This window comes from Hibiscus syriacus, unplaced genomic scaffold, assembly GCF_006381635.1.
Source record: "Hibiscus syriacus cultivar Baekdansim isolate YM2019G1 unplaced genomic scaffold, ASM638163v2 tig00116997_pilon, whole genome shotgun sequence".
Taxonomy (NCBI): Eukaryota; Viridiplantae; Streptophyta; class Magnoliopsida; order Malvales; family Malvaceae; genus Hibiscus; species Hibiscus syriacus.
In genome coordinates, this window is record NW_024063513.1 from 1,555,667 (window position 1) to 1,583,310 (window position 27,644).

Below are 27,644 nucleotides of genomic sequence, written 5' to 3' on the forward strand. Positions count from 1 at the left end.
AGTTAACTCATTTTACCCCCATAAAATCTAAAAGTTTTCAATTTCAAAAACCCTAGAGACTTCAGCGACTAAGGCTGTAGTTAACTCATTTTACCCCCATTTCTCTAACTTCTTCCTCTCCTCCTCACCGACTGAAACTGGAAAAAATATAACTTATTTTTTTATTTAAAAAAAGAAGATAGAAATCAAAGAACGGCGTTATCATCGATCAACGACCTAACAACCATTTCGCCCGCACGACTCCATTCCAAACAAAGTTGCGATTCTCGCCCGTGTATACATTCCTTTCTTTCTTCGAATTTTCAGTTCTTTTCCTTCTCTTTTGTTTTTGTTTTCTGGTGCAGAACAATGGAAAGGGTTTTCCAGTTTTCTTAAACCCTTCTCCAGCTTTCAGCAATGTGTATGAATTTGGAATTTGTGCTTAAACTATATCTTGAAATACATGTCTAAAGAATTTTGATTTGTTAAAAATAGGTTTGTAAAGTTTTCACATTACAGTGTTTGATCTTTAAATTTAACCTTTGATAACATGTGTCACTCTCGTATCTTTTTCAAAAACTTTATTTTAAAAAAATAATATTATTAATTTAAAAGAAAACCTAAATATTTTCAGAAATTATAAAAAAGACCCAAACACCTTAAAATTTCTCCTTCTAACCCAAATTATCATCCATCTTCGGTTATTATCGGTCGTCTTCACCGCCGTTGAACGGTTACCCACCCGTCATCGTCATCGTTGCCGCCGACGGTGGTGTCATTGAAATGGAACAGAAACACCGAACACCATTTCATCTTTCGGGAACTCCTCATCCTATGAAATCCAAGCCAAATTTACCCACATAGGATTGAGTCCAACTTGAAAACCTATAATCGCAAGTCTCAAGAAACAATATTTAATTTTATTGTAAAATTGTCACAAAGATAATAAAAAGATGATTACATTTAATTTTAATATAAAATAAATATCATATCGTTATTATTGTTAATTGAGATGATATAATATATCAAAATTAATAAATAATATTTAATATATTTTTTAAAATTATTTGAGATGATACAAAGGACAAGGCATTTTCCAGTTGTAAATACTTGGCGGCAGTGTATAGATATTTATACGTTCGCCACCAATTTCACAGGAAGAAAGCCATTGCCAATGGACACTCTTTCAGGGGTTGCTTTCATCACCAACTGTAATAGTTCTCCATATACAAGATTCTTTCCCCATCCTCGCCCTCAAAGACCTCCATTTTCTAGACCCCAAACTGTACACGTCTTAAAAACAAGCTCTCCTCCAGGTAACATCTTCACACACCTCCTCACACTTCGTATTAACCCATTGGATTTTGTGTTTTATGGTTATTTGGGTCATATTTGGCGTGGGTCTCTTTTCAAATCTAAGTTCTTTGACTTACCAAAATCAATTTTTTTAGGGGATTATCATTGAATTAAATTTTTGTCCAGGAGCTTTTTCGTCTAAGGACGAATGTTTTATTGGATCTACTGTACTGCCTTTTACTTTATGATGAATTTTACTGTTTGATCATGAAAACCATGGCTACTAATTTCATGAAATCGTATTCAATTTCGCATGCTGCAATTTCTTTATCATCATATCCATGAAACCATTCATGCAAATAAGTGAAATTTTCACCCACCAGTTTTGGCTTAGATTTTGATAAGATTTTAGTGTATGAGTTATACATGCTTGATTATATATTTATTTGACATTATAATTGCTGACTATAGGTGGTAATTTTTCACTTATCTTATATTTCAATAAAATTTTCAGTGAGTGAATCTGTAGAAGAGAATGTTCTGGAGATGTTCTTCAGGGATAGAGAAGTAAATGGCGATTTTATTTCAAAAGTTTCAGACAAGCTATGGCAGAGGGAGGTCCTGAAAGTTGTTGATACCAATGCCATTGAACCAGAAGATATCGCTCAGCAATCTGAGCAGGTACAAATATAGTATTTCTTTACTTTATATTGCTTACGAATTTAGTTTAACATGTCGGTTTGCCATGTGCAATAATATTAAATCCTCAACTCCCTTAGCCTAACCTCTTCTGTGTTCTTGTTTGTCATTATAATACAAGAGGGACGGGTTGCTTTTTCTTGGAAGGAGGAGAGGGGTGGGGTTTTTTTTCCTTTACTTGTGTATATACTCTCCATGTTTGCATATTTTTCTGCATATTATTTTGTTTATGAAGCTGAATAGCTGATTCAGTTCACTTGTGCTATTGATTATAAATATGTGTAGGTCATTGGAAGTGATGATGATAGTGGGTTTTTGAAGCTGTCAACCACTCAAGAATGGTTATCAGGTGACAATTCTGCACCAAGGAATAAGAAAGCCATTGCCAAGGTTTACTTTTTTATTATAATCCTCCCTCATTCCCCCATGTCTGGTTATCATTTTATTATCATTTTACAGTCAAAGTGACTCACGTGTGTTCGTGAGACTAGTTCTTGCCAAAAATAATTTGGCTGTCCTTGGTTATCTCAAATAGAACAGAATCCAATGGATAAAGGCCTATACGTCCCCTGTATTTATTAACTTTGGGAAAAGGCTTGTCAACCATATGAAATAGGTCACTATTTTTTGTTACTAACCCATGTGTATGAACAGGTGTTGCGGGATGACAGCGAAAGAAGGAAGAAACTGAATCTTCTAAATTATGAAGCTGTATGCCACTCTTCAGATTTCTCAGTTAGTTGTAGGGGTTTATTTTTCTATCTGAAGTTATTTCTGTAATGTATCAAGGACTGAAAAACTGGAAAGATGTTTTAGTTGCATAATGTGACCATATCTTGCATCAGACAATTGTTAAATTGTTTTGAAAGGTAATAAAATGCTAATTGTTTGTCATTTGATCCCCCAGCTCAAGAGGGAATTGATGCTTTTATCTATTGGAATTGGAACGGCATGCAGCGGGTACTGTTTGGTAGTGTTATCACTTCAGGTAAAGTACTGGGTGGTGATGTACAAATTTCAGTGATATGTATATTTGATCAGTTGTGCCCTGTTTGAAACCTGGAAATGAATCTGGATTGGGGTTCTTTTCAGGTTAGTTGCTACATTTGTAATTAGGTCATTTCTGTTGAATCAACCTTGATGACCTGAGTGTGGCAAGCATGTGTTTGTAGTGAATTTCTAGAACCAAAGAGGTAATTAGTCGAGGTTTAAGCCCCCTTCTTTCCACATGTTTACGTATATGATATGTTTGGACTGGACAGATCCCATTCTTATCTTATTAGAAGAAAACATCGCAGTCATGGTTCATCAGCTGGAGTAACAGGAGGATGATTTACGCCAAGGCACAGTGACTTTTTTGCCGTTTAAATTATTAGGGGCCTAATAAAATTTTAAATTTTAATCCTCTAAAATTATTTCTGCACGATTTTTGAATTGGATAACCCGATTAGCATTTAGTTGATGATATCTTTTATTCTTGCAAGCCCAACTTACGGACATATGGTGCTCATATACTAATTGCTTGAGGGAAGGATGAGGAGAGAACCAATTTATTATTGTTTTTTCCACCATGTTAGTCATCTTAGCCGAATGCTTTAACCTAGTACATTTTCTGGGCAGCTGTGTATACCTCCAGCTCTTATATCAACAAGCGGACAACTTATCTCAGGAAATGGTTCCTCAGATTTTCAAGCAGAAGAAAGCTAAAAAGTACCTCTAATAACTTGATTTTGTGATCACTCTTTTCATAGTAGTAGTATGCGAATCCTTTTTCTCTTCGATTGAATTCAACAATATTCGTTTTCTTATTTCAGAATAGGAATACGAAGCGAGGACCTGCAAGACTTCTTTGAGAGAACGATTAAGGGTAGCGGCATTGCTCTTTCTTCTCCCAGACTAGTGATCCCGGCTGCTGTATATGGACTGTGGATCCTGTCCCATAAATTTTTGGCCAATGATTTCTTTGATTTCCAGGTAGGTTTTAGACACTTTGTCCTTCTTTTCCCCCTGATATTAACCTGTTGAGCAATATCCTGCATACAGTTAGTTATTATGTTGCTCTGACTTTTCATTTCTCTTTACACATATTTGGATATAGATACGAGGATAAGACTCTCCAAGGATATTCTAAATACATGGAAAAAGAAAAATTAAGCATACCATATCCGACACTTACAATCGAGTTCCAGTAACATAGAAAAAGATGACCTGTTTGTGAAATTCGAAAAACAGGATTGAAGTTTGAAATATTGCAAAAAGTACTTTGTACCGTCATTAATAGTTTTTGGTATTTATTCTTCATAGATTGTGCCTGCAATGCTTGGGATGCTTGCATACAAAGCAGCTGCTCTTGTTCAAGTATACAGGGACAATGAAGACCTGCAGTTTCTCTTTCCGGAAAACGAGTAACAGTCTAGTAACGAGTCTCCAATTATAGAACACTCAAACTAGTTTTTGGTATTTATTCTTCATAGATTGTGCCTGCAATGCTTGGGATGCTTGCATACAAAGCAGCTGCTCTTGTTCAAGTATACAGGGACAATGAAGACCTGCAGTTTCTCTTTCCGGAAAACGAGTAACAGTCTAGTAACCGAGTCTCCAATTTATAGAACACTTCAAACACTGAACTGATCACTCACCATTCGGTCGGAAATTGAGCTACCTTTGATGATTCCGGCAAGTCAGCCATCCAAACAACTTAGTAATTCATTTTCTACTTTCATGGGCTGATTCGAGTAGGATTGGAGTTGCATACATTAGCTTGCGAGAACGGATGAATGCCGAATGCGGAATTGCTACTTAAGCCTTGAAGCTCCTCCATTTGACCGTTTTGAGGTTTTAATGTATATATTTCTAAGCTCCAAGAATGAATATGATGCTCAAAATCCATGTATTTTTTGGTAGTGTGATTCAGTTGGCATTCAGCTATTCATAATCCATTGGCGTTTGGTCTTTTTGCCGAATGAAAAAATGGATGTTGCAAAGCCAATTCTCTTTTAATTTTCATATGAATTTTATTTTGAAATAAACTCAAATATGAAATATAATCTTTTAAATAATTTAAAATTCATATCTTACCTTAAATAAATATTGTATATTTATTTTTAGAATAATTTAATATTAATTTTGTAAAATTAAGTAAAAATTTTAATAAAATTTTATTCCCAAATAAAATGGGAAAGTAATCGTATTTATTTTTCAATTTTAATAACAATTTAACTTAAACACTGCTTTGTTTTTGTACAATTTTAACGCATTTATTGTACTGCTCATTATTCATTACCTAGGCATGGGGTATTGTGTTTTATTCTTCTTGATAGTTAATTTACGGATTTTAAATATTTTTTGAGATGGCATAGAATTTAAGTTAAAAGGTTAGAATGAAAAATCTAAGAAAGGAAAACTATTAAACTAATGTCGGTGATTAAAATGAAAACTATATTTACCCTACAAATTATTTGTTAAAAGGTTATTTTTTTTGTCTTTTCACCTTAGTTAATTCGAATTAACTCGTATCACATATCAGACTTTGATTAATTACTTGATTTATTTAATTAGGGTCTATCTGATATAACTTTTTTTTTATAAAAGAAAACGACTTTTAAAAGTGCTATACAAACAAATTTTTAAAAGTAATGCACAAAAGTATAATTTAAAATTTAACTGTTTAAAATTACTATTAAAAAGTCAGTTCGAAAAAATAATTATAGACATTATGTTATAAATTAAAATATAAAAAATATATTTTATAATAACTCACTATTAATATTTTAATATATAAACCATGAATTTTATTTACTTTTTAAGTAATTAAAATAAATTATTTTTTAAGTATGTTAGTATTAAATTATTAAAATAAAATATAAATACATAATTGAGTGGAGTTTATTCATTAATAAGAGTAAAATTATAGTTTAATTTTAAATAAAAAAACTAAAATTCATAAATTTTATGATTGATTTAAAACAATTGTCTAAACCGTAATATTCTTTCAACTTATCTGACATTAATTTTATGATAAAAACGAAGTTTTTAACTAAAAAAGCTGCATTACAAATGGAATCAACTCCGCTCTTTTAAACATTTACTTAATCTAATATCTCCCTCTCTTACCCTAGATCCAATCTGTCCTCCCATGATGCTCTCTAAGAACTCCGGCCGCGGTCACCGGGGATTGCAAGAATCGATGTACTCAGTGATCTCTCTACTCTTCATTTTAGTTGCTTGCGTCGAACTTTGCGATGCCGCCGCCGCCATCGACGTCTACCGTCTAATCCAATACGACATGTCTGGTTCCGCTTTCGGATCTCGTTTCGCTGCCCTCAACCACCATGCTGCCTCCTTGCATTTCCCTCCTGGCGCTGATCTTTCCAGAACCGTCCTCATCATTCCTCTACGTGAACTAAACATCACTTTCGTCCGAGGTTCACTTTCATCTCAACAATTTAAGTTCTTAGCCTTTTTTTTAATTCAGAAAACAATTAGTTAAACCTTTTCTTTTGGCTTTTGACAGATTATATTAACCAGAAAAAGCTGTTAGGAGGATTGCTATTTTTGCTTCCTGAAATATTTAACCCTGGAAATGGAGGGAACAAGCAAGTTCATGAAAGAGAGAAACTGAAAAACGTGTTGGCAGAGCTTGAACGGTTACTGATACATGCAAATTTACCTGTGAGTATAATAGAGATAATAGTTCTTATGGTTAAATTTACCTCCATGCAAAAGTAATGCGTCTATATCCCTACGTAAGTTTCCATGTTAATTTGGTTTCTTGGTAACTGAAGCTTCCTCATTTGTTAAACTAATTTTCATTAAGATCTGGGTTCTGTAAACTTGACACTTTAAAGGATTAGATTTTCTCGTTTGGAGCTTTATTTTGTCTCTGTTGAATGAGACTGAATCAAGTTTAATGTTTTTCCATATCTAGTCATTTATTAGCTTAACTAAAAGACTTTGATTCCAATTCCTCGCACCATGCTTCCGTCTTAAGTGGATAACTGTTATTGTCATATCAATTAATTGTTTGATTGGAAAATAGCATAAACCTTGAAAGTTCTTAAAACCTGCCAGAAATATGTAATTCAACACCAGTGCTTATAAACAGGATTTGAGCTCATCTTTTTCTATTTCTTTTCTTGGATCTTTGGTAGGCTGTTTCTAAAAATTAATTATACAAGGATAGTTACTTAGATTTCATACATGCTAGTGTCCAAAAGGGCACTATCCTCCTATGTTCCACTAGTGTTGTCAGATAATGAAGATATCTGTCCTTTCTCAGTTTTCAGATTCTTTGCATTGTATGAAAATGATATTTGGAATTTAAATCCAAGTTAATAGTGTTCTGGCGACTCCAAATGAAGTCTCTGTTACTAAATCATTTTAAGGGAGTAAAATTACAGGAGGACTTTGCTAATTCTCAACTCTTGATTTCTTTTATTATTTATTTGTTTGTTTGATTTTTTATATCTTCTTTATGGTGGACGACCATAACTTTATTTTGGGGATTTTGTGCTGCAGTATCCTGTCTATTTTGCTTTTGAGAACAATGAAATTGATACTGTGTTGGCGGATATCAAGAAGAATGATGCAACCGGTCAACCTGCTACTGCAACTACAGGAGGGTCAGTTTATAGTTTTTTCAAAAAAAATTTAAAAAAATGATACTTTCTATTCAAGTGTTCTGTATATTCCTGTTTGGTACTAGGAAACTGGCTTACCTCTTTTTTATGAGGTAGAAAACATATTACCTGGATACTTGTTTTATATCTCAAAATATTGTAGAATGATCATTTTCCAGCTAGACACCCAAATAAGTGGTCCCTATTTTTGTTCATTTTGATGTTGAATTGGTAATAAAATACCTTTTGCTGTCATTGTTAATGTTATTCAAACTCTTGTGAAAAAATGCAGATACAAGCTTGTTATCCCAACACCTGAACCGAAGAAAGTTGCATCTCCCACCATCACTAATATTCAGGTTTGTGTCTATTTTTACATAGTAGAGAAAAATCACGACTTGTATTCTAGCTGCTCTGCTTATGTACAATAATATTGAGACATATTAACATGCGGAATTTACCAACCCTTGGTTTTGCTTTTATCATATGAAAGAATACTAGTTGTGGTTTAAAAGAAAGAACTATATTGTCTTCTGACTGGAGACAATAGAAATGTATGATCGCTTCTGGAAATTACATTGCGTTTTTTTCACTTGTTGCTTGCCCCATCTTCATATTATATTTTTGGCTTGGAAAGATATTTCGACTTCAGATATTGGTATGTTTAATTTTTCTTGCGCTAGTTTTATTGCATGTATTATCTGGGGAATTTTGAATATGCTATTAATGGAGTTTTCCAGAAGAAGTTTTCACACTGCTAATTATGATTTGATAACAGGGGTGGTTGTCTGGATTGAAAGCTGATGGAGATATGAATCAACTTCCAACCATTGCTATTGTGGCATCTTATGATACTTTCGGGGCTGCTCCTGTGCGTATTTTATTATTTTTCACTAAGGAAAATCAGCTTCAATTATCCAAATGAAGATGTCATAAATTATTTTAAATGTGTAGGCATTATCAATGGGAAGTGACAGCAATGGGAGTGGCATTGTGGCGCTTCTTGAAATAGCTAGGTTATTCTCTCTCCTCTATTCAAATCCTAAGACAAGAGGAAGGTACAATTTACTTTTCGGCCTGACATCTGGTGGACCATATAACTACAACGGAACTCAGAAGGTGATTCATTTTCCTCGATGAACTGAAATTTTATCATCTCTTTCAATGGCTTGGATATCTTTCTAGTTACTTTTGCTGTCATTTTTGTTGCCCTGGTCATGTGAGTATCATATTCTGTGCAGTGGCTTCGTAGTTTTGATCAGCGTTTACGCGAGAGTATTGACTATGCTATTTGCTTAAATAGTATTGGTTCTTGGTATAATGAATTGTGGATTCATGTTTCTAAACCTCCAGACAATGCCTACATCAAGCAGATTTTCGAGGTAAGCTGCTATGTTACCTGGACTCTTCATTTTTCATGAAGTATCCGTGTCCGGCACTTGTGTCTGACGCTTGGATGTGGGGATATGAAAAATATAGCCAGACCCATGTGCAACACTGACATCTGAGTCAGAGTAACACATGTAAGCTGGCAGCATCTTATTGGGGGTGGCTCCCTGGTTGTATCGTGTTCTTTCTATGGTTAATAAAATCTTAAGGCACTCTTTTCCTCCTTCCGCTGATTAAGGAGCTTCTCTATAAGCTCCTTTAATCATGAAGGAGGTTTTTAACGAGGCCTGCAATTCCTATCAAAAAAAAAGCTGGCAGCATCTTGAATAATAGGTCTTGAGTGCATCATATTACATTTTCTTTCCATTGTTCAGAATCTGATAAATGGTGTTATTGAAGGGTTTCTTGAATGTGGCAGAGGAGTTGGATATCAAAGTTGGCTTGAAGCACAAGAAAATAAACATCTCCAATCCTCGAGTGAGTTGATATATGTATAATTGTATATGTTAAGTTTCAATGTTTTAAGCATCTTCTGTTACCATTTTCTGAAAATAAGAATTTTATTATAATCAACTTCATCTATGAGAGACCTATGAAACTTTAATTTGATGTATCTATGAATTAATTGTTTTTGTGGTTTTCCAAAATTCAGCTGTAACCACTTTGCTCTTTATGATCTGTGGTCTGTTTTGGTCTGAACATCTTTTCTGGCAATGGTTAACTTGTTATTGAAATAAATCTGTTAAATCTGAACTTTTTGCTATTGTTGGTAACATATGAATTTACCGATAGATATCGCTCATGAAGGAACAGTACATCTGTTTATCTGAACATTCTGTGGATAGATGTAAGAATGCTATGTTCTTGCAATTCTGCTGTTTAGATCTGGTAATAGAACTGTTGATTTGCTGTAGGTAGCTTGGGAGCATGAACAGTTCTCAAGGCTGAGAGTTACCGGAGCCACTCTATCTCAAATTCCTGTTGCTCCTGAACTCCTAGAAAGCACTGGAGGTCTGTTTGATAGCAGGTAATATTTTCAGACTCGAGCCCTTATTATAAAATTGCCATAGTGTCTTTATGGTTGAGATTAGTTGCTGCGAGCTTTGACTATTTGCAGACAATTTGTGAATGAAACTGCAATCACTAGAGGTGTGAAGTTAGTTGCTGAAAGTTTTGCGGTAAGATCAAATGACCTACTTGTATATATTGATTTAATTTTTTGAATGCCATTCTTGTGATAAAATGAGTTTGTACTTGTATAATCATTTTATAGAAGATCAGTTTGGTGCTAAGTTTCGAAGCTTGTTTAAAGTCCAAGTGGGCAATGGAGAGAGTATCCGATTTTGGTTTGACAGTTGGGCATTAGATTCTCCTATTAAAGTTGTTTTCCCGAGATTATTTGCTCTTTCTTTGAATCAGAATGGAAAGTTAATTGAGTTTGGTGAGTTTCGATCAGCAGGTTGGTCTTGGTACGTTCAGATGAGAAGAAACTTGTGTGATTGGGAACTGGATCAGTTTTCTAACTTAATGGCTATCATTCATAATATTAGTCTTTCCCAAGAGTCGAGACATGGTCTGATCTGGAGAGGAAATGGGGAAGGTATTTATTCAGTCAACTCTTGTGTGAAGTTATTCTACTATGATTCGGCAGCTGAGACTTTTTGGTTGAAAAACATTTGGAGGGGATTGATGCCTCCAAGAGTGGAGACTTTTATGTGGCAGGTAGTGCATCAGAAAGTCTGAATTATAAAAGCGAGGGGTTTCGAGGATTGTAGACATTGCATGTCCTTTTTGTAAAAGGGAGATCAAATCTTCCTCTCATTTATTCTTCACCTGCTCTGTGGCGTGGTCCCTATGGAATAAGTTTATGAATATTTGGAAAGTTAGTTCGGTTCTACATGGCAATGCTTAAAGTTTTTTATTAGCTTGGGATGATTTGGTGTCTTATTCATCTATTTGGTCCTTTATTCTGGGAGTTGTTTTTTTTGGACTATTTGGAAATTCAGAAATGCCATTGTGTTTGAAGGGGGATTGTTAGATCAGATTGATCTATTTTTTATGGCAAGATTTAGGCTCGCTTCTTGGTTTTTAGCTAAGTTCAAGGATGTGTCTATTTCTAAGGTCTCTCTCATTAGTGATCCCTCTATTGGGGATTTATGCTCTTCTTCCAGGAATTCGATCCTCAATATTGTGTCTTGGTTTCCTCCTCCAAAGGGCTTTCCAAAACTGAATGTGGATGCAGCTGTGAGTGGTGATTGGAGGAAAAGTGGTATAGGTGGTTTATTGAGAGATGAGGATGGTTCGGTCATGGGTTCTTTCCAAGAGGCTATTGGGTACCTGGTCCTCCTTTGATGGAGCTTAAAGCCATTAAGTGTTTAATTTTTTTTGATTCTCTTTGACAGCAGTTCAAGAAGCGTTTGATTGTTGAAAGTGATAGTAAACTAGTATTGGAATGGGTTAAGAATTTAGATAGATGTCCTTTTGTTTATGTTGATTTAGTGAAGGACGTTGCTGCTAGGTTAAGAGATATGGAGGGTGTTATTAGATGGGTTGCTAGGAAAGTTAATATTGAGGCTGATGCTTTAGCTAAGGTTGGTATTGGCTAGTTTCATTGTTCTGTTTAGGGTGTTTGTTTAAGTGTTTCTGGCTGTTCATTGTAAGGGGGGTGTTTTGGCTGTTTTTTAAACATTATGTATCTTACTGTTATTAATGAATTTTGAGGCACTCGTTTTCTCCTTCCGCTGATTAAGGAGCACCTCTTGGCACTCCTTTAATCATGAAGGGGGGTTTTTAACGAAGCCTCCTCTTCTTATCCAAAAAAAGTTTGTGCTTGAAAGAGAGAACCCTCAGTCCCTCCCATTTTTATTAGTAAGCATAAAAAATGGAAATCTATGCTGCAGTATAAGAACTTCTGGAAGGGAATGTGTGGACTGTGGGCCAATTACATCTGTGTCCGATCTTTACCAAAGCAGTGTCAAATGAGTCAGTGGCATGAATAACCTGTCATGTGATGCTCGTGTGTGGAATGTAATGGATTTACATGTGTAAGCATAGAAGTGAAAATTTCTCCTGTTGCATATTAACCTAGGAAAAATCAATCACAATTCTCACCGGAGGAAAAATTTTAGCATCGCATGTATGCTGGTTCTTGATGCAATTTAGTCTTTTGAGTTTTCTGCAAAATGGAAAGTGTCATTTAGACCATGCTTTTGCTGGTCAATTTCTAGATAGAGTATACTGGTATATGACCTATGTAAGCCAACCAACTAGTTAGCAAAGGCTTTATCTTGGTGATTGTTTTTTTCTATTTTTATTTAACACGCATAGTAAAGAGTATTTGGATAGTTGCTTATTCAAAGGCATTAAGATTTAATCATTGCTTGTGCATTACCATTTACTTTTATTTTAAAATTGTCACTACTTTGTGCAGAGGCATATCTACGGGCACCAGGGAAAAAATGTCAAAATATTTGCAGATGGTGGTAGTTTGGCTGTCAATCCTGCTTATGTGCAATCTTGGCTGGATCTTTTATCACGAACACCTCGAGTGGCTCCATTTCTTTCAAAGAATGATCCCTTTGTCATGGCATTAAAGAAGGTTTGTCTTCTATTCCTTTTTCTTGATCTTCTCTTTTATGTTTCTGTTTCTTTCTTTAAGATGACGATGATGTACACTTGAAGAATTGAATTGGTTTCCTTAGAGTTGGCATAAAGAAATACTTTGCTTATATAAATAAAGTCGCATGCACCATTCAGAAGCAAAACTAAATAGGAAAAAAAGTTACCTCTATTTCATCCCAGGCTGCTTCACTTCAAAATTTTTATTCTCGTATCAATGGAACAATCTTTTGGATGCGGATTTATGGTAAATGGTGAAAACACTAGAATTACTTGATATGCGCTTTCTTTAACTTTCAATTCTGATTGCTGTCTGTTTCACTCTTTGGCAGGAATTAGCCGATCACACTGACGAAGTAAACTTGCAACATGAAATTCTTGAAGGGATGTTCACTTTCTATGATTCAACTAGCGCAACGCTTAACATCTATCAGGTATTTACTATATGTTGAATTAACTCTTATCATTTATTTTTCTCTATGATTCATGAGATTGGTTGGAACTCTAGGGATATATAGACAGAATTAATTTCTGTAATTCATTTCTCATTGTTTTCTACGGCATAAAATGAACAGTTTGATTGTATTATCACAGGTCGCTAGTGTAGCATTCGACTTGGTGTTACTTCTCGTGTTGGGATCATATTTGATAGTGCTCTTTTGTTTTCTTGTCATCACAACTAGGGTAAGCCACTATTTAATTTATTAAGCAGATATTAAACCACTGAATATTCATCTTTTATTTCTGTATTTAGACTCACAGTTTTTTTTAAATGCTAATTTAATGACGATTCATTGCCACAGGGTCTTGATGATCTAATCAGTTTATTTCGCCGCCCCCATTCTCGAAAGGTAAAAACAGCTTGATCACTTAAGTAGAACACTGTATGCGATTGCATTTGTACTAAATTAAATGTTTTAGACAAAAGAAAATCCCAGGACATTCCTTAGTTGTTTTCACTATTTTTTGTGTGTGCTAGGGGATCATTTTAAATGAAATCAAATTTAGGCGCGGGAAAATTTTTGCTCAAATATTTTGTATTCTATTGTTATTGGCAATGGTTCTTCTTTTGGCTAGAATAATACATAGGGGATCCGCATGTGACACATGTTTAGTGTTATACCTATCGTACATGGTTTGACTTAGATTCATTTTTTACTACGTTTTCTCATATATTTGAAAGATTATATTTTTATACTCATGTTCGTTGAGTAAATATTTCAGGTAGAGTTACAGATACTTGGAAAAATAAAGAGTTTGAACAGTAAATGTAGTATAAATAATAACAGTAAAGAAATAAATTGACATTTAAAAATGTGAATATGATCATATTTATCGATTTGATTTGCTACTTGCAATATAGCTGTAGTTAAGAAAGTCTCGATCTCTCACTTTTAGCAGCCATTTTGATCCAGCTATCGAGCAATTTTGAATTTTCCTTCCTTGCGGCCTTAAATAAGTAATTAATATGAGCAAAAACCCTTCATATCTGCAATTAATTTCTAGCCCTGTCTTCAAATCCACCAAAAAGAGGGGACATGAAATGTGGGATTTACTCGCTCAGCTTTGGAAGCAACTAATTATCCCTATAAATGAAAGGTAGTTGATCGGGGAAAGTGAAAATAGTGCTAGAAACTTGTGAGAATGGGACTGAATGTGTATCATGAGAAAGTTTGTGAAATGACATCCTTCATCAGATCCAAGTAAACTCAAAGTTGATTTTATTTAATTTGGATTGTATCTTTGAGACTTACAAAAAACACCTTAGCTGCTGCGACCCAACTTTCAAGTATTAATCCGATTCTTTTCATCTCAAACACTGTTCTTAATTTACATTTTTGCCGGTACCATGAGCATGATGTAACAAGTATGAGAAACCGTCTTCTATGGAGCATATATCTTAATTTTACTCAAACCGATCATGCCTGTTGTATCATTTTATATTTTATTAAACGTTCTTTTTGTATCTATCGAAAGTGAAATGACAAATGATGTGGTGAAGGTTCCTTCCCCTTCCCTTACTTATATGTATATGTTAAAAGGAGGCAGAGAAATCAATGATGGTTAAATATTTGGAAGCGTTGCATAACTAATCTCTTAGCAGCTTGGTCCCACAACTCTTGCAAGTTGGCCTGGAACATGGGCTACTACTACTACTCCCTTGTTTTATGGTAGCCATGGTTGTTGAAATAAAAATGAACAAAGCGACCAAGGAATAGCAATCTAATTAATTACGAACGAATCCGCTCTTCACCAAAAAGATTTGGATTGGAGTGGCGCATATCATTAGATTAAGAGAGCGACATACTCTCTTTTACGACGTGTTGAAATAAAAATGTAGAAATTTACTTCTAAAGTAAATGTTTTACCCACTCTATGCGTTGAACTTTTTATTCTATTTTGATATTTAGTGTATCTCTATTATTGATTTTAGTCCACAGATTTAACAAATATATTGCAAAAAAAAAAATGAAGCAATAAAAAGATATAACGTGACGTTCTATCATGAACAATTCAAGTAAAGTACTCCAAGTTTTAGTTGGATCAGAATTTTTACTTGAAAATTTTCAATCATTATTTTAATCTATAAACTTGATGTTGAGATGGAATCAAAATTTTCGACTCTAGCCAAAAATAGAATGGGAAAGAAGAGAAACAAAGGGGAGGAATAGGATAGCAAATGAAGAAGGAAAGCGGCAAATCGTCCGTGGTGTTAGCAACTGTGTTGGGGACGCTAGGATTTATTTTATAGTCGTTTATTAAAAGACCTAATTGACAGTGGAAATATCATTATAGAGTATAAACATCAATTAATGAGCTCTTTAATAAAATTTTAATGAGCTGTTTACTAAAAAAATAAATTTAAAATGGAATCCCCAAAAATGCATAACAATTAGCGAAAAAGCCACGAATTTACAGTACAAACTGTCTATATGCTAGCATTAAACAAGGAACAAAGATTACACCAAGCTCTCCACTTTTAAATACACATAATTAATAGAAATTACTGAAAATCTGGCAACAGTCTGCACTCATAAACTATATATATTATTATAAACACATAATAAGTCTTTCTCCCAGGTACTTATTAATGAAGAACCCACCGAGATGCAGCATCAAGGTATACCGATGATGGGGATGAAAGGAACGTAATAGCTGGACGGTGCAAGCCCCCACTCCGGGGGAAGTGGCAGATCAACGGTCTTGGATGAACTCACTCCACAAGGTTTAGCATCAACCGAAGCCAGAGGGCATGAAGTTGTGAAAGCTAGTGGAGTGGAAATGGTGTAAGAGTTCGCGTCATGGCTCACCTTCACAACCTTGGACACCAGGTCCTTGTTCTTTCCGTACAGCTGCTCCGGTCCACCCAGGAGCTTGGCGAGGCAGTCCGTAGATGTTGCCGGAAGCTCAACTTTGAAAACACCATTTTCTTGGGTGGTAGCAGTGGCTAGTTTCTTCACTTTATCACACTTCACTGCAACTTTGATGCCTGCAAGTAAATGTAAGTAGGATAAACGGACGGATTTTAAACAAGTCAAAAAAGAGTTGGAATTGAAGAGACAACCCGACAAGTCATAGTTATGTTTGCAGTCGAGGCAGGAGATTTTGGCATTGACAACCTGGCAAGTTGAGAGTTGAACCCTAGCAAAAGCCAACACGACCAAGACGAGTGCTGCAGTTGAACCAAGTGCCATTTTCGGACCAAGCAAAAAAGTTTGGAGTTCTTTTGGTTTGAGGATGGGAGGAAGAAGGCTTATAAATGCAAGGGGGATGGGATACTTAATGAAGGCTGAATTGGTAGTTGGTGTTAATTTACTGCAGTAACGTACTAACACGAGAGGGGTTGTCTAAAAAAAAGGCAGATTAATATACAGTTAAAAAATTGTGTGATCGGAAATTTAATAAGATAATTAATAAATTCGGTAAAGTACTATCTATTATGTTGTCAGACTTATAATGTTGTAAGTAGAAAATATGAAAAACTATTAAAAAATTTAGTAACCGATAAACTGTGGTTACGTGTAGGTATCAATACATATATATAAGTGTTCATACTTATTTCACTATGAAAAACATTAATTTATGGTTATCTTTTGAGTGAGTTTTAAGATATTAATTTAGTAATTATACGCGTCTAATGATTTATTTTTATGTTACAACATATATTATTATTAAATTAAAAACACACACATAGATATTACATATTTATTATTATCTTTGTTAAAATTGTTAAATTTAAATTCTAAATAATATTTTATAAAATATTTAAACAATATTTTATAAAATATCTAAACAATTAAATAATTTTTGTGTAAATAAAATTATTAAATTAATGTTGTAGGTGAAAAATATGAAGAACTATTAAAAAAATTTGAAACAAAAATTGCATAACTTATGTATATATACTTACTCTAAAAATATAGATATTTATAGAAATATTGTCCTCAAAAAATATTAATACCTATATTGTATATATCGATACTTATATTTAAAATTTAACCGGTTAAAATAAAGTAGGCGCTACCTATTACATTAAAATACCTACCAGTTTTTTTGAAGGATGATAATAATATAAACGGTTAAAAAAATAGACGCTACCTATTACATTAAAATACATATCGATTTTTTTTTAAGGTTGCTAATAATGTAAATGGTAAAAAAATATACGCTACCTATTACATTAAATTACCTACCAGTTTTTTTAAGGTTGCTAATAATGTAAACGATAAAAAAAATAGGCGCTACCTATTACATTAAAATACCAACCGTTTTTTTTAAAGTTGTTAAAAATGTAAACGGTAAAAAAAATAGGCGCTACCTATTACATTAAACTACTTACCGTTTTTTTTAAAGGTTGCTAATAATGTAAACAGTAAAAAAATTAGGCGCTATCTATTACATTAAAATACCTACCAGTTTTTTTTAAAGTTGCTAATAATGTAAACGGTAAAAAATAAGCACTACCTATTACATTAAACTAACTGCCGATTTTTTTAAGGTTGCTAATATAATAGGTAAAAATATGATAAAACTGGTTTCATAATGACAAAACCGGTAAAGCGCTACCAAATATGTTAAAAGTATTGATTTCATTTAAATAAGTATCGACACTTTTAGAATTTAAAAGAAAAGCAGTAATAGCACCTATAAAGCATCGATACTTTATAAAAATGTATCGATACATAATAATATAACAGGTAAAAAAATGACAAAATTGATTTTATTATGACAAAACCGGTAAAGCGCTATCGGATATGTTGAAAGTATTAATTCAATTTAAATAAGTATAGATACTTTTGGAATTTTTGGAATTTAAAAGAAAAATAATAATAGCGCCTATAAAGTATCAATCTTTTATAAAAATGTATCGATACATAATAATATAACAGGTTAAAATATGATAAAACCGGTTTCATTATGATAAAACCGGTAAAACGCTACCGGATATGTTGAAAGTATCGATTCCATTCAAATAAGTATCGACACTTTTAAAATTTAAAAGAAAAGCAATAATAGCGCCTATAAAAATGTATAGATACATAACAATATAACATGTAAATATATAACAAAAACAATAAATTGCTACCGGTTTTGAAAAAACTAAAACGTCTCTAAAGTATCAATACCGTACATAAAAGTGTTGAAAAAACTAAAACGTCTCTAAAGTATCGGTTTTAAAATAACATAACAGGTTTATCGTCTTTTTGACAAAACCAGTTTTCATAATTGCGCCTATAAAGTATCGATAAACGTATAAAAAGTATCGATTCTTAAAATTTTGAAACCGATTACTTTAAAGTAATAGGTATATATACAATATAACTGGTTAAAATATATATTGTATATGGTTATAAAAAATCATTTAAATTTGAATAAAATAATATCATAATATTACAAATATTTACAATTAAATTTAAACAGAAACTCAAAAATCAACTCGACTTGAATTTTATAAACTTAATTCAAAAAAAATTTCAAATTAACTTCAAGTTATAAAATATGAGCCGGTGGATTGTAATAAAGTTTTATTTGATATCCGTACAATTGTACAATGTAAAACCCTAATCTTTTTTTTAGCTTAGTGGGAGGAGGAAGAGAGATTCAACGTTCATTATATATATATATTCATTATGAAATTTGATATTAAATATGATAAGAGAATATGTTGTCTTAGACATGTATGGTATCTAATACTAACCTATAAGATTATAATTTACAAGGATGCATGGAAGATGGCAAGTGGGGAACCCTTTTGACATGGAGGGGGTTAGAATAAATAGAGTGGGGCCTCCAATTCCATTAAATGCCCATTTATTTACTTGCATTGCGATTTGTACTGCTGGATTCAGTTGGACCCATTCATCTCTCTACCTATATAGTTCAACCATTTCTATCTGCCCAATAAATTGCAGCTTCTCTTTGATATTTGGTACAAGAGCAGCAGCAGCAAATCAGTCAATGTCACCTTATACTTTTACCCCATCTTTTACTTACTACATCACATTCGATCATGAGGAAAAAGTAGACTTGGACACTCCTAAATTCAACTTTCATCTATAAGTAGAGACTAGGCCCTTATAATTTGGTCACGCATATTACTGTTAGATTCCGCCTACGACGGGGCTTTAAACTGTAGGATTACTTCAAAGCTATTGAATGCATTGACGAGCTTAGGACATGTTTAAGCAAAACAAATTAAAAGCACAATTTGAAAATAAAACATACTAGTATGTAGGGATGGAGTTAAGATTAATTTTTTATTGGAAAATTTATTAAGGGTTTAACAAGTATATAAACCAAAAAAATTGAAGGTGGCCAAGGCTCAATTTTATTAATGTTCAAATATATAGGGACTTAAAGTTGAATTAGACAAAAACAAATTGTGGGGGATGGGCCTCTCCCATGTATATGGCTCGTCGCTATTGGTGTGGATGGTGGGGTGCTGTTTTCTTGCAGTTGTTGTAAGGTGAAACTGATGGGATAATTTCCTTTTACACATTATGTCCCTAACATCATGCTACAATCATTATTTAAATCCATGGTTACAACTATATTAAATTTGTTGTAATCAAGGACGAATATATTATTTTTATGTTAAGGGCTAAGGGAAAGGAACAGCATTAGGCGCATATAGTAACTTGGGTGGCATCAAGTTAGGAATTTGCAGATATACATGGACATGGAAAGAATAATTTATTACAAATCGAATTCAATGAGCAGTGAAACACAACAAGGACCAAGAAAACCAAAAAGGCATGTATGTAAAGAAAAAGAAATCAACCCAAAAGGCCGAAGGAGGAGGAGCTGGGTTTGTTTTTAACAACACGGCATAATTTCCTAATCTCCCCTTGTGAATCAGAAAGAACTTCAACAGATCCCAACTTAACCATTGCCTGTCCGAACCTAGCAGTGAAGTTACTGCCGGTAGTTAAATTGGCCACGATGTTACTGGTCAAGGGGTCCAAGGCTAACGCTTGATCAATGCCAAGAATTCCTCTGTGTTTCTTTGTTTGATTGTAGAAGGAGCTGTCGAAAACAAATGTACTCGTGAGATTCTGGTCAAGACTCACAGCTGCGTCGGCTTCTGACTTCTCCGGACAGATTAATCTCAGCTGCTCAGCTAATGACGGATCCATTGTCGGGTCCGCCTTCCTGCTGCCCCCGAAGTTGTAAAGCCGGTCTTTAATGAAAGAGCAATGTGTAAACCCTATTGTGTGACCACCTGCAATGCATGCATATATATATATATATATATACACACACAAATTATGATCTTTCAAGTATATGACTAAAATATACGTTGAAGTAAAAATATACCTAGGAGTAAAACCATGTCTTCAAGACCAATTCCTTTATTTTTAAATGCATCAGCCGATTGAGAAACTGAGAATCTTGGTGAAGGAAGATTGACGTTCGATGCCAAAGACTCGGTACCATCTCTTCTTCCGGTCTGAACCTCATATCGTTCTCCTCCGCTCTGCATCAAATCAAACAAAACTTGTCTTCAAACTATGCTGGACAGCTGGAGCTAATTTATCTTCTGAAATTTTACATCGTAAATAAGATATTACCAATTGTACAGCATCCCTAGCAGCCATGGCGATGATATCAGCACAAGAAACAACTCCTTCACAGGCTGCTTCAAGCAATCCCTTTGCTTCATCAATTACATCATACCCACTAACACTTAGATTCGCGGTCGCGTTTTTCTCACTGGAGTCGCCGTCTAACAGAATCGATGCATCACATCCCTTTGGAACATGTGAAATCCAACTCTTTAAAACCCATTTTCATAACAAACTAACAAAAGAAAAAAAGAAGGAAAACTCCTGCAGTTGCTTACTTTGACGAAGCAATCATGGAAATGTAAACGAATGAGAGCAGGTGCGATTCCTTTTGCCTCGTTGAATCTTCGTTCGACAACCGAGAACACAATGCCCTCAACGTTACTTGAGTTACATTTACCCTTGTAAAATCCTACCTGGAGAGATGCGTCGCACTGGCCTGTGAAATTCACAAGGATGATACCAAGTACTACATAAAAACGCAGCTGCTGCTACTGCCCTTGATATCATTTTTTTTTGTTCTTCTTCTGGGAATTGCCAAATGGAGATGAGATGAAATCTATAGAGAACATTCATATATATATATATATATATATAGGAACCGAAGCTAGCTTCTAATTGAATGGCGAGCACGACCAGCCTTGAAGCAGCGGCCGGCTAGCATAGTTCAATTTGTGTGTCGTTTTCAAAAACGTGCACTCATGTTTCCTTTGAGCAAAACATGCAAAATGGCATTCCATGAAAATTTAAAATTTATTTATTATCTCATGTTTTGAATGGCACTCATGTTTTGAATTATTTTTATCTCATGTTCGTACAGTTTATTTATTTATTTATTAGGTTTTGTTCAAAGAAGGATAATTTTTTTTTTTTTGTTAAGGGTGGATTTGAACTTAGGAGGTGAACTGGAATTTATAAAATTTTAGTGAGACGAAAATAAATTTTCAATAGAAGATACATAAAAATAAAATTTAAAATATGTGATAATTTTAAATTTTCAGGGGTGACTGCCCTACCCGCCCCTCAATCTTTCCCTAGTTGGCAATATATCCCTAATTTTATTGTAGCATAGAAATTGAATTAATTTGATCGTACCATAGATGAATCATTGTTTTAAGAATAAAATCATCTTGATTTGTATAATCCTTAAGATGAACGGTGCCCTAATATTAACACTGTACTTTACAATTTTGTAGAAAACTAATAATACGACTCTCTTAGAAATTTTGAAGAAAATAGAGAATTGTTTAAATGATTTTTAGCACTTTTTTAGATGATTAGAATGAGCACAAAAACTCTCTATTTATAAGTTAGGAGAAGGGGCTAAAATGGATAGAAAATATGTCATTAAATTTAACTAATAGATTATCTCTAAAAAGATTATACACGCGTAACGTATCAATGATACATGATTATAATGATCACAATCATTAATTAATTGACAGTAACACATGTGCATGCGAGAGAGATATCCACTAATACTCAATAAAGAATAAGAAAATAACTATAAATTATAGTTATTTTCTTTTTCTTTCTGATATTAAATTAATTTCGTATTCTTAACATTTTTGATAATAATAACTCATAAATTATATTTTCATAAAATTTATTAATGTTTTAAAATTTAAATAAATATACATTACACTTTTTAAAGGTATATTACACTTCAAACCTAACACAAGGGTCGGTTTTCAAAGTAAAAGTGTGTTGTAACTTGATTTCTTGAGAGGAGGCAAGAAGAGGCCAACCTTATTAAGAAATTCATGTGGCTCTCATCTTTTATGCTTTCTTTTTGTTAATCAATAAAGAAAGAAAATGCTATCTTCTTCTTTATGCAATAAGTAAAACCCAAACCCTTCCTTTTTTTTTAAAAAAAATGCTGAAGATAAAATGGAGAAGTCGGTCCAAACATGCACTAACGAGTGTGGGAGAGGATATATACTGAACAATTATCATAGTAATAATATTTTATGTGGCGAATAACTTTTTGTAAAGGGAAAACGATGCTGTCTGCTGGAAACAAGTGGGCTGGTTTATTCTATTTATTTATTCAAATCTTATCTTTTTAAAATTCCATTTTAGAAAAACAATATCCAAATCGATACGTAGAAAGTATGTCGTATTAGATATTTGATTAATATATATTCTTATTTATTGATATCATATTGTTTAGGTTGTTAAGGTTTATATAATAATTCAAATAATTAAGAAAATGTGTTTGCCGTCAATAAAATAAATTCGAGTATCACTTTTGTAAATAATCATAAACAGATATTATTTTCGAGTAATACGTGGATAAATAAGCCAATTTACTCCACTCGGCCACGCAAACTGAATATATATGAGTTGACAGTACTGAAAATATTTTATGAAACATATAAATTTGCAAAGCTACTCTATGCTGGAAATCGGCTTCAATATGAGCTTCAAGCACCTGAGATTCCCAGCAGCAACCTTCTTTTTGCTGCTCTTCCTTCACCTTCATCTTCTTCTTGCACTTCCTCCAAAACCCGTGCTTGCAGGTATTTAATTATATTCATATTAATTCTTCAGTTGCTTTAGTTTTTTCATATACGCTTCTTCTTGTGGTTGATTGTCTCACAGTTAAAGCTGTCCAAGTTTAGTTTTTTCTTTTAAGCTTAATTAGGTGAAACGATAATATGTTCATAATTTCTTAATTAGATATAAGTAACATTCCGTGTGAATTAATTTGTTTCTTATCTTGGATATATTAAGCAACTTTCCACCGTGTTTTCTTTTAAATATTAAAAATTAAAATTGATGAAATAGTTAATATTCTGAATTAGGCCAAGACCAAAATGATAAAGAAGCAAAGGAGGCGGCAAAGCCAGTCTCAATCTCGACTGAATCAGGAGGTGAGCACGTGATCAGAGTTGTTAAAAAACGTGGTGGTGGTGCAGCTGCTGGAGCCCGCGGCGGTGGCGGAGGAGACACGGCTGCCAGCGCCAATGGAGGAGGAGGTGATGGTGGGGACAACGGCAGAGGATCGGGAGCACAGATTCCAGTTTATACTGCAGGTGCCATGAATCATAACCGTTACCATCACCATGGGTCTAACGGTGGCGCCATTAACTGTGTTGGCTCAAGTTGCTTGGCTTTAATATTCATCACTTCTGTTTCTCTGTTTTATTGTACAAACATTTGATGATCTTTAATTTTCTTTTCATGTGTATGAATATGAGGATACATACATATATCATATATGTGTGTGTATAGAATTGCAGTGGTATTTTTTTTTTGATTGGAGAATTGCAGTAGTTTTATTACTTCATATTGCATCTCATTTTTATCTTTATTTATTATAATTCTTTCCTTACATGAGTTACGCTAATCATATACAAACTTAAATTGGAAAAAATATTTAAAAAGGTTAAACAAACCACTCATCACACTGAAAAGATACATAAGTCTTTCTTCACAACTTCCAAATTGAACAATAGCTAACTAATCTTTCAGAGCATCTTAGGTGTTGAGTACCAGGCTTCAGGCAGTTGGCAACAATGGCAATATGGCATCTCTTTCACCGGTGAAGGTTTCAGTCTCATCAGGCTGACCTGCATCAGTGATTAGCCCTTGGACGGTCGGTGTCGCGCCGTGGTCTTCTTCATCTTTCATCTCATTTTTCATATTATAATTCCTGAAACTTTCACTTGGAGGTTCTTCAACTACGGAGAAAAGCTCTTTCTCTTCATCTTCCTTTTCAGCATCTTGAATGCGGGAGATTGAAGGGCTCTGATCTCCGTTATCATCGAAAAGCTCCAGACGGACAGCGGTGGTTGGCTCGATCACCGAATCCTCTCTTTCTCGCAGGGTCCTTAAGATAAGTGTCTTGAGGAAATTCATCACTTGGACTGCATACATCAGTGCATTCAAAGGATCTGTCATCTGCAACCAAAATAGGCAATGAGTGGCAGCCAACAATCAGGACATTATATTACATATATACATATCTGTGAAGATTATAAGAAACTCACCTGAGTCATGTTTGGTGCAAAAACCATAGCGATATTACGGGCATTCATCTTGTTTAGATGTTGTTGCTGAACAACATCAGCCATGAGATTGACGGCCCAATCAAGTAGAGCAAATTCCGTTGGGGCTACAAGTCTTGCAAGCTCAGCACACTGCTCTTCAGTTTGGCATTGCAACACTTGCTCGGCCAATAAACAATCCAAGACTCCTCTTGGAAGTTCTCTGAACCAAGCCTAAGCATAACCCACAGCATATTGGTATATATATATATAAAAAAGAAGGCATTAACAGAAGAAATGGCCAAGGCATTATCATACCTTGATTAGTCCGGCCAAACAATGTACGTCAATCCCTTCCGGAACCACTCCGGCGTTCAATTGTTCTCTAACATATTCCTCCTGACTGTTATCGGCATTAATTCGGAAAATCCCTTCTGCCTGCATGTGCGAATAACGACTTAAGGCATAAAACATAGAAACTAAACCTGCAGGTTGAAGACGAAGGATTGTAAAAGGAAATTAAACCTGCAAGCCTCCTTGGGCATATAAACGTCTTTGCATTAGCAAGAGTATTGTTGGCACCATGTTCCCTCTGGAGTCATATGACAACTGCATGGATTCTGTGGAAACTCCGAACACAGTCGTACTGCCGAAAGAAGGAAAAAGAACCAAGTTATGGAAACAAGGCAACAAAGAATGCAAGTTTGGTAGAGACGGCAAAACCTTGCGCTAGGAGCTTTTCTGGGAACTTCAGGCTCAAACTCAACAGGCAAACCCAAGAAGCCGTTGAACCTATCAAAGGTAACATGTGCGACGTGTCTGACATTGGTCGGCCAACTGATCTCCATAGCGCAATGCTCCCTTCCATCCATACTTATACTTACAAGCAGTCAATGATTTACTCGCAACCAAAGCCCACAATTACAACTGATCTCTGTTCTCTTCTTCTCCCTTCTCGGTTACAGCGTTGATGAAGTCATTTCTGTCATCATGGGTTCAGGTTCAGAAGAGGAAGTGTTGTTAGTGCTTTGAGGTGAAGGAAAACGGACATCGGTCATGGTTGGCTATGACAGTTATGTTCATTTCGAATATTTTAAATAAAATAATAAATAAGGAAGATGAGAAGATTTTTTTGAGAATCAGGATTTGGAAGAGACAGAGAGATGATGGAGTTGGATTGAAGTAAAAGGGTGTTTTCAAACGTGAGAATCATTACCTGAAAATCCACAAATATAATATATTACTAGAATCATTTTTTCTCTTTCTTTTGGGTGTTTGTTTTATGGGATTTTGGAGCGTTGAAGAAGCCAAATTTGGTAGAAATGAAGAATTATTTTAAATGAACAATAAGTGTTAACTTTTATTATTATAAAAAAGACTGATTTATTAGTATTTCAAATATTTTGTATTGATTTTGTCATAAACAATGATTAATGACGGATTATAATTAATCAACATTGATTATAAAAAGATTTTATTTTTTATAAAAACGACTACATTATCATATTATTAATAATTTAATAGTTTAATTCTAGAAATAATAATAATTTAATATCTTAATTAAAACTTAATATTAAAATTGACATAAAAATGATATAATTAATATTAAAGCATCTAAAATTTATTCATATGCTAATGAAGCACGAACTAAGTGACCTTCTTAATAAAAGAATTATTGTTATTTCTTGAGGACCTGAGTTTGAGCATTGAGAATGCTAATAGTGTGAACGTTTCAATATCAAGAAATTAAGAATTATTTTTAAACAGATAATGTCTTATACACATTTAATCGATTGGCTATCGGAGTTGGATTGTCTTTCTCAAAATGCTTATTGGGATAAGTGGTTTTAGAATAGTACCAATAAAAAAAAGAATATTTAATTTAATGGTGGCTTACACTTTCAACTATCAGCCAGTCAAGACGCGTTTGATGGTCTATTCCGATGGTTAGTTCATTTATTCATCTTGGGCACGTTTCAACAAAAAATTACCTGCCCATGGGATATTGACATTTACCAATTGATAGTGATTAATTAAATTAGTTAAAAAATAACTCGATTTATCAAATTTATAAACGAAAAACTTAGACAATAATTTACATAATGAGAATGATAAAACTCGGAGTCTTTTTTTAATTATTTAAACGAAATTTAATTAATCAATTTCAGTTTATAATAATAAGATACCCGTTTTTATACACATAATATATGAAGGGTAAACTACATCAGCAGTCACTCCATTTTTACAAAATTTTGAATTTTAGTCATCTAATTTAAAAAACACATTCATTGTAACCACCACAATTAAAGAACACTTTTAAACTAACGATATCCAATGATTTTTTTTTTTGATAAATATTTACTCTTCAAACAACATATGCAACCACCTTAATAAAAGTTAAATGGCGATTAAGATGTACATATTTGTAAGATTTTTTTATTATACCTTTTTAATTTTATTAATAAATTTAGTTTTAACAAAATGATTAATCGACGGTTAAATAATTATTAAATTAAATATTCAAGTTCCCCTTTGATGGGTTTGTCGCATAGTCATATGACTCTCATCAATTATGTTTCAACTTGTAGCTTTTCTAATATGTGTAAATAATACGAAAATGAATATAAAGATATGATAAGATATATATATACATCGTCAAGTCTAACATACTTCCCATGTCACTATATTTAGGTAAGAGAAAGTTTATACGTAGCTCTCACGAATACAAATCCCATATGCATATCAATTTTTTATCAAGTAAAAATGATATATATATATTGAGTTGTGAATGAAATAAACTGAATTAAAAAATGATTTACGATGTTTAATTTAAATTAATCGATTAATAAATATAATATCAATGATTATAAACAAGATTGGTTAATAACCTTTTAAGTGTAAGGTTAAGTAAGATTTTGTAAAAAGATTTTAAAACCATACAATATAAGTATTTGGTGTGATTGAAGCAAACCACATCAGTGTTTGCT

The 27,644-nt window shown here is 33.6% G+C and overlaps 6 protein-coding genes and 1 pseudogene across 6 annotated transcripts in view; 3 read left to right on the plus strand and 4 right to left on the minus strand.

Annotated features, from left to right (window-relative positions):
* Positions 1-1,089: 1,089 nt before the first annotated feature.
* Positions 1,090-4,394, plus strand: LOC120194455 (annotated as a pseudogene).
* Positions 4,395-6,041: 1,647 nt separating this feature from the next.
* On the plus strand, positions 6,042-13,743 carry LOC120194451 (nicalin-like). Its single transcript, XM_039196761.1, has 14 exons — positions 6,042-6,398; positions 6,488-6,645; positions 7,492-7,595; positions 7,885-7,951; positions 8,371-8,463; positions 8,547-8,711; positions 8,834-8,974; positions 9,381-9,458; positions 9,896-10,008; positions 10,099-10,159; positions 12,412-12,579; positions 12,932-13,033; positions 13,194-13,283; positions 13,403-13,743. Exons 1-14 carry the CDS (start codon positions 6,110-6,112, stop codon positions 13,463-13,465), a joined length of 1,692 nt encoding a protein of 563 aa, XP_039052692.1. The 5' UTR covers positions 6,042-6,109; the 3' UTR covers positions 13,466-13,743.
* LOC120194458 (ferredoxin, root R-B2-like) overlaps positions 12,191-27,644 on the minus strand; it is a 28,206-nt gene continuing 12,752 nt past the window's right edge. The window contains exon 3 of the mRNA XM_039196768.1: positions 12,191-12,235. The gene's annotated coding sequence lies outside the window, so the exon portion shown is untranslated. The remainder of the gene's footprint in view (positions 12,236-27,644) is intronic.
* On the minus strand, positions 15,542-16,331 carry LOC120194457. The gene is made up of 2 exons (XM_039196767.1): positions 16,165-16,331; positions 15,542-16,089 (listed from the first exon to the last, which is right to left on the minus strand). The coding sequence occupies exons 1-2, from the start codon at positions 16,292-16,294 to the stop codon at positions 15,716-15,718; spliced, it is 504 nt and encodes a 167-aa protein (XP_039052698.1). The 5' UTR covers positions 16,295-16,331; the 3' UTR covers positions 15,542-15,715.
* On the minus strand, positions 19,877-21,368 carry LOC120194259 (peroxidase 60-like). The gene is made up of 5 exons (XM_039196621.1): positions 21,359-21,368; positions 20,944-21,104; positions 20,672-20,851; positions 20,418-20,577; positions 19,877-20,322 (listed from the first exon to the last, which is right to left on the minus strand). The coding sequence occupies exons 1-5, from the start codon at positions 21,366-21,368 to the stop codon at positions 19,877-19,879; spliced, it is 957 nt and encodes a 318-aa protein (XP_039052552.1).
* LOC120194456 (glycine-rich RNA-binding protein GRP1A-like) lies at positions 23,027-23,908 on the plus strand. The gene is made up of 2 exons (XM_039196765.1): positions 23,027-23,187; positions 23,473-23,908. The coding sequence occupies exons 1-2, from the start codon at positions 23,034-23,036 to the stop codon at positions 23,829-23,831; spliced, it is 513 nt and encodes a 170-aa protein (XP_039052696.1). The 5' UTR covers positions 23,027-23,033; the 3' UTR covers positions 23,832-23,908.
* LOC120194454 (rho GTPase-activating protein 1-like) lies at positions 24,155-25,550 on the minus strand. The gene is made up of 5 exons (XM_039196764.1): positions 25,381-25,550; positions 25,183-25,303; positions 24,976-25,095; positions 24,661-24,891; positions 24,155-24,571 (listed from the first exon to the last, which is right to left on the minus strand). The coding sequence occupies exons 1-5, from the start codon at positions 25,527-25,529 to the stop codon at positions 24,170-24,172; spliced, it is 1,023 nt and encodes a 340-aa protein (XP_039052695.1). The 5' UTR covers positions 25,530-25,550; the 3' UTR covers positions 24,155-24,169.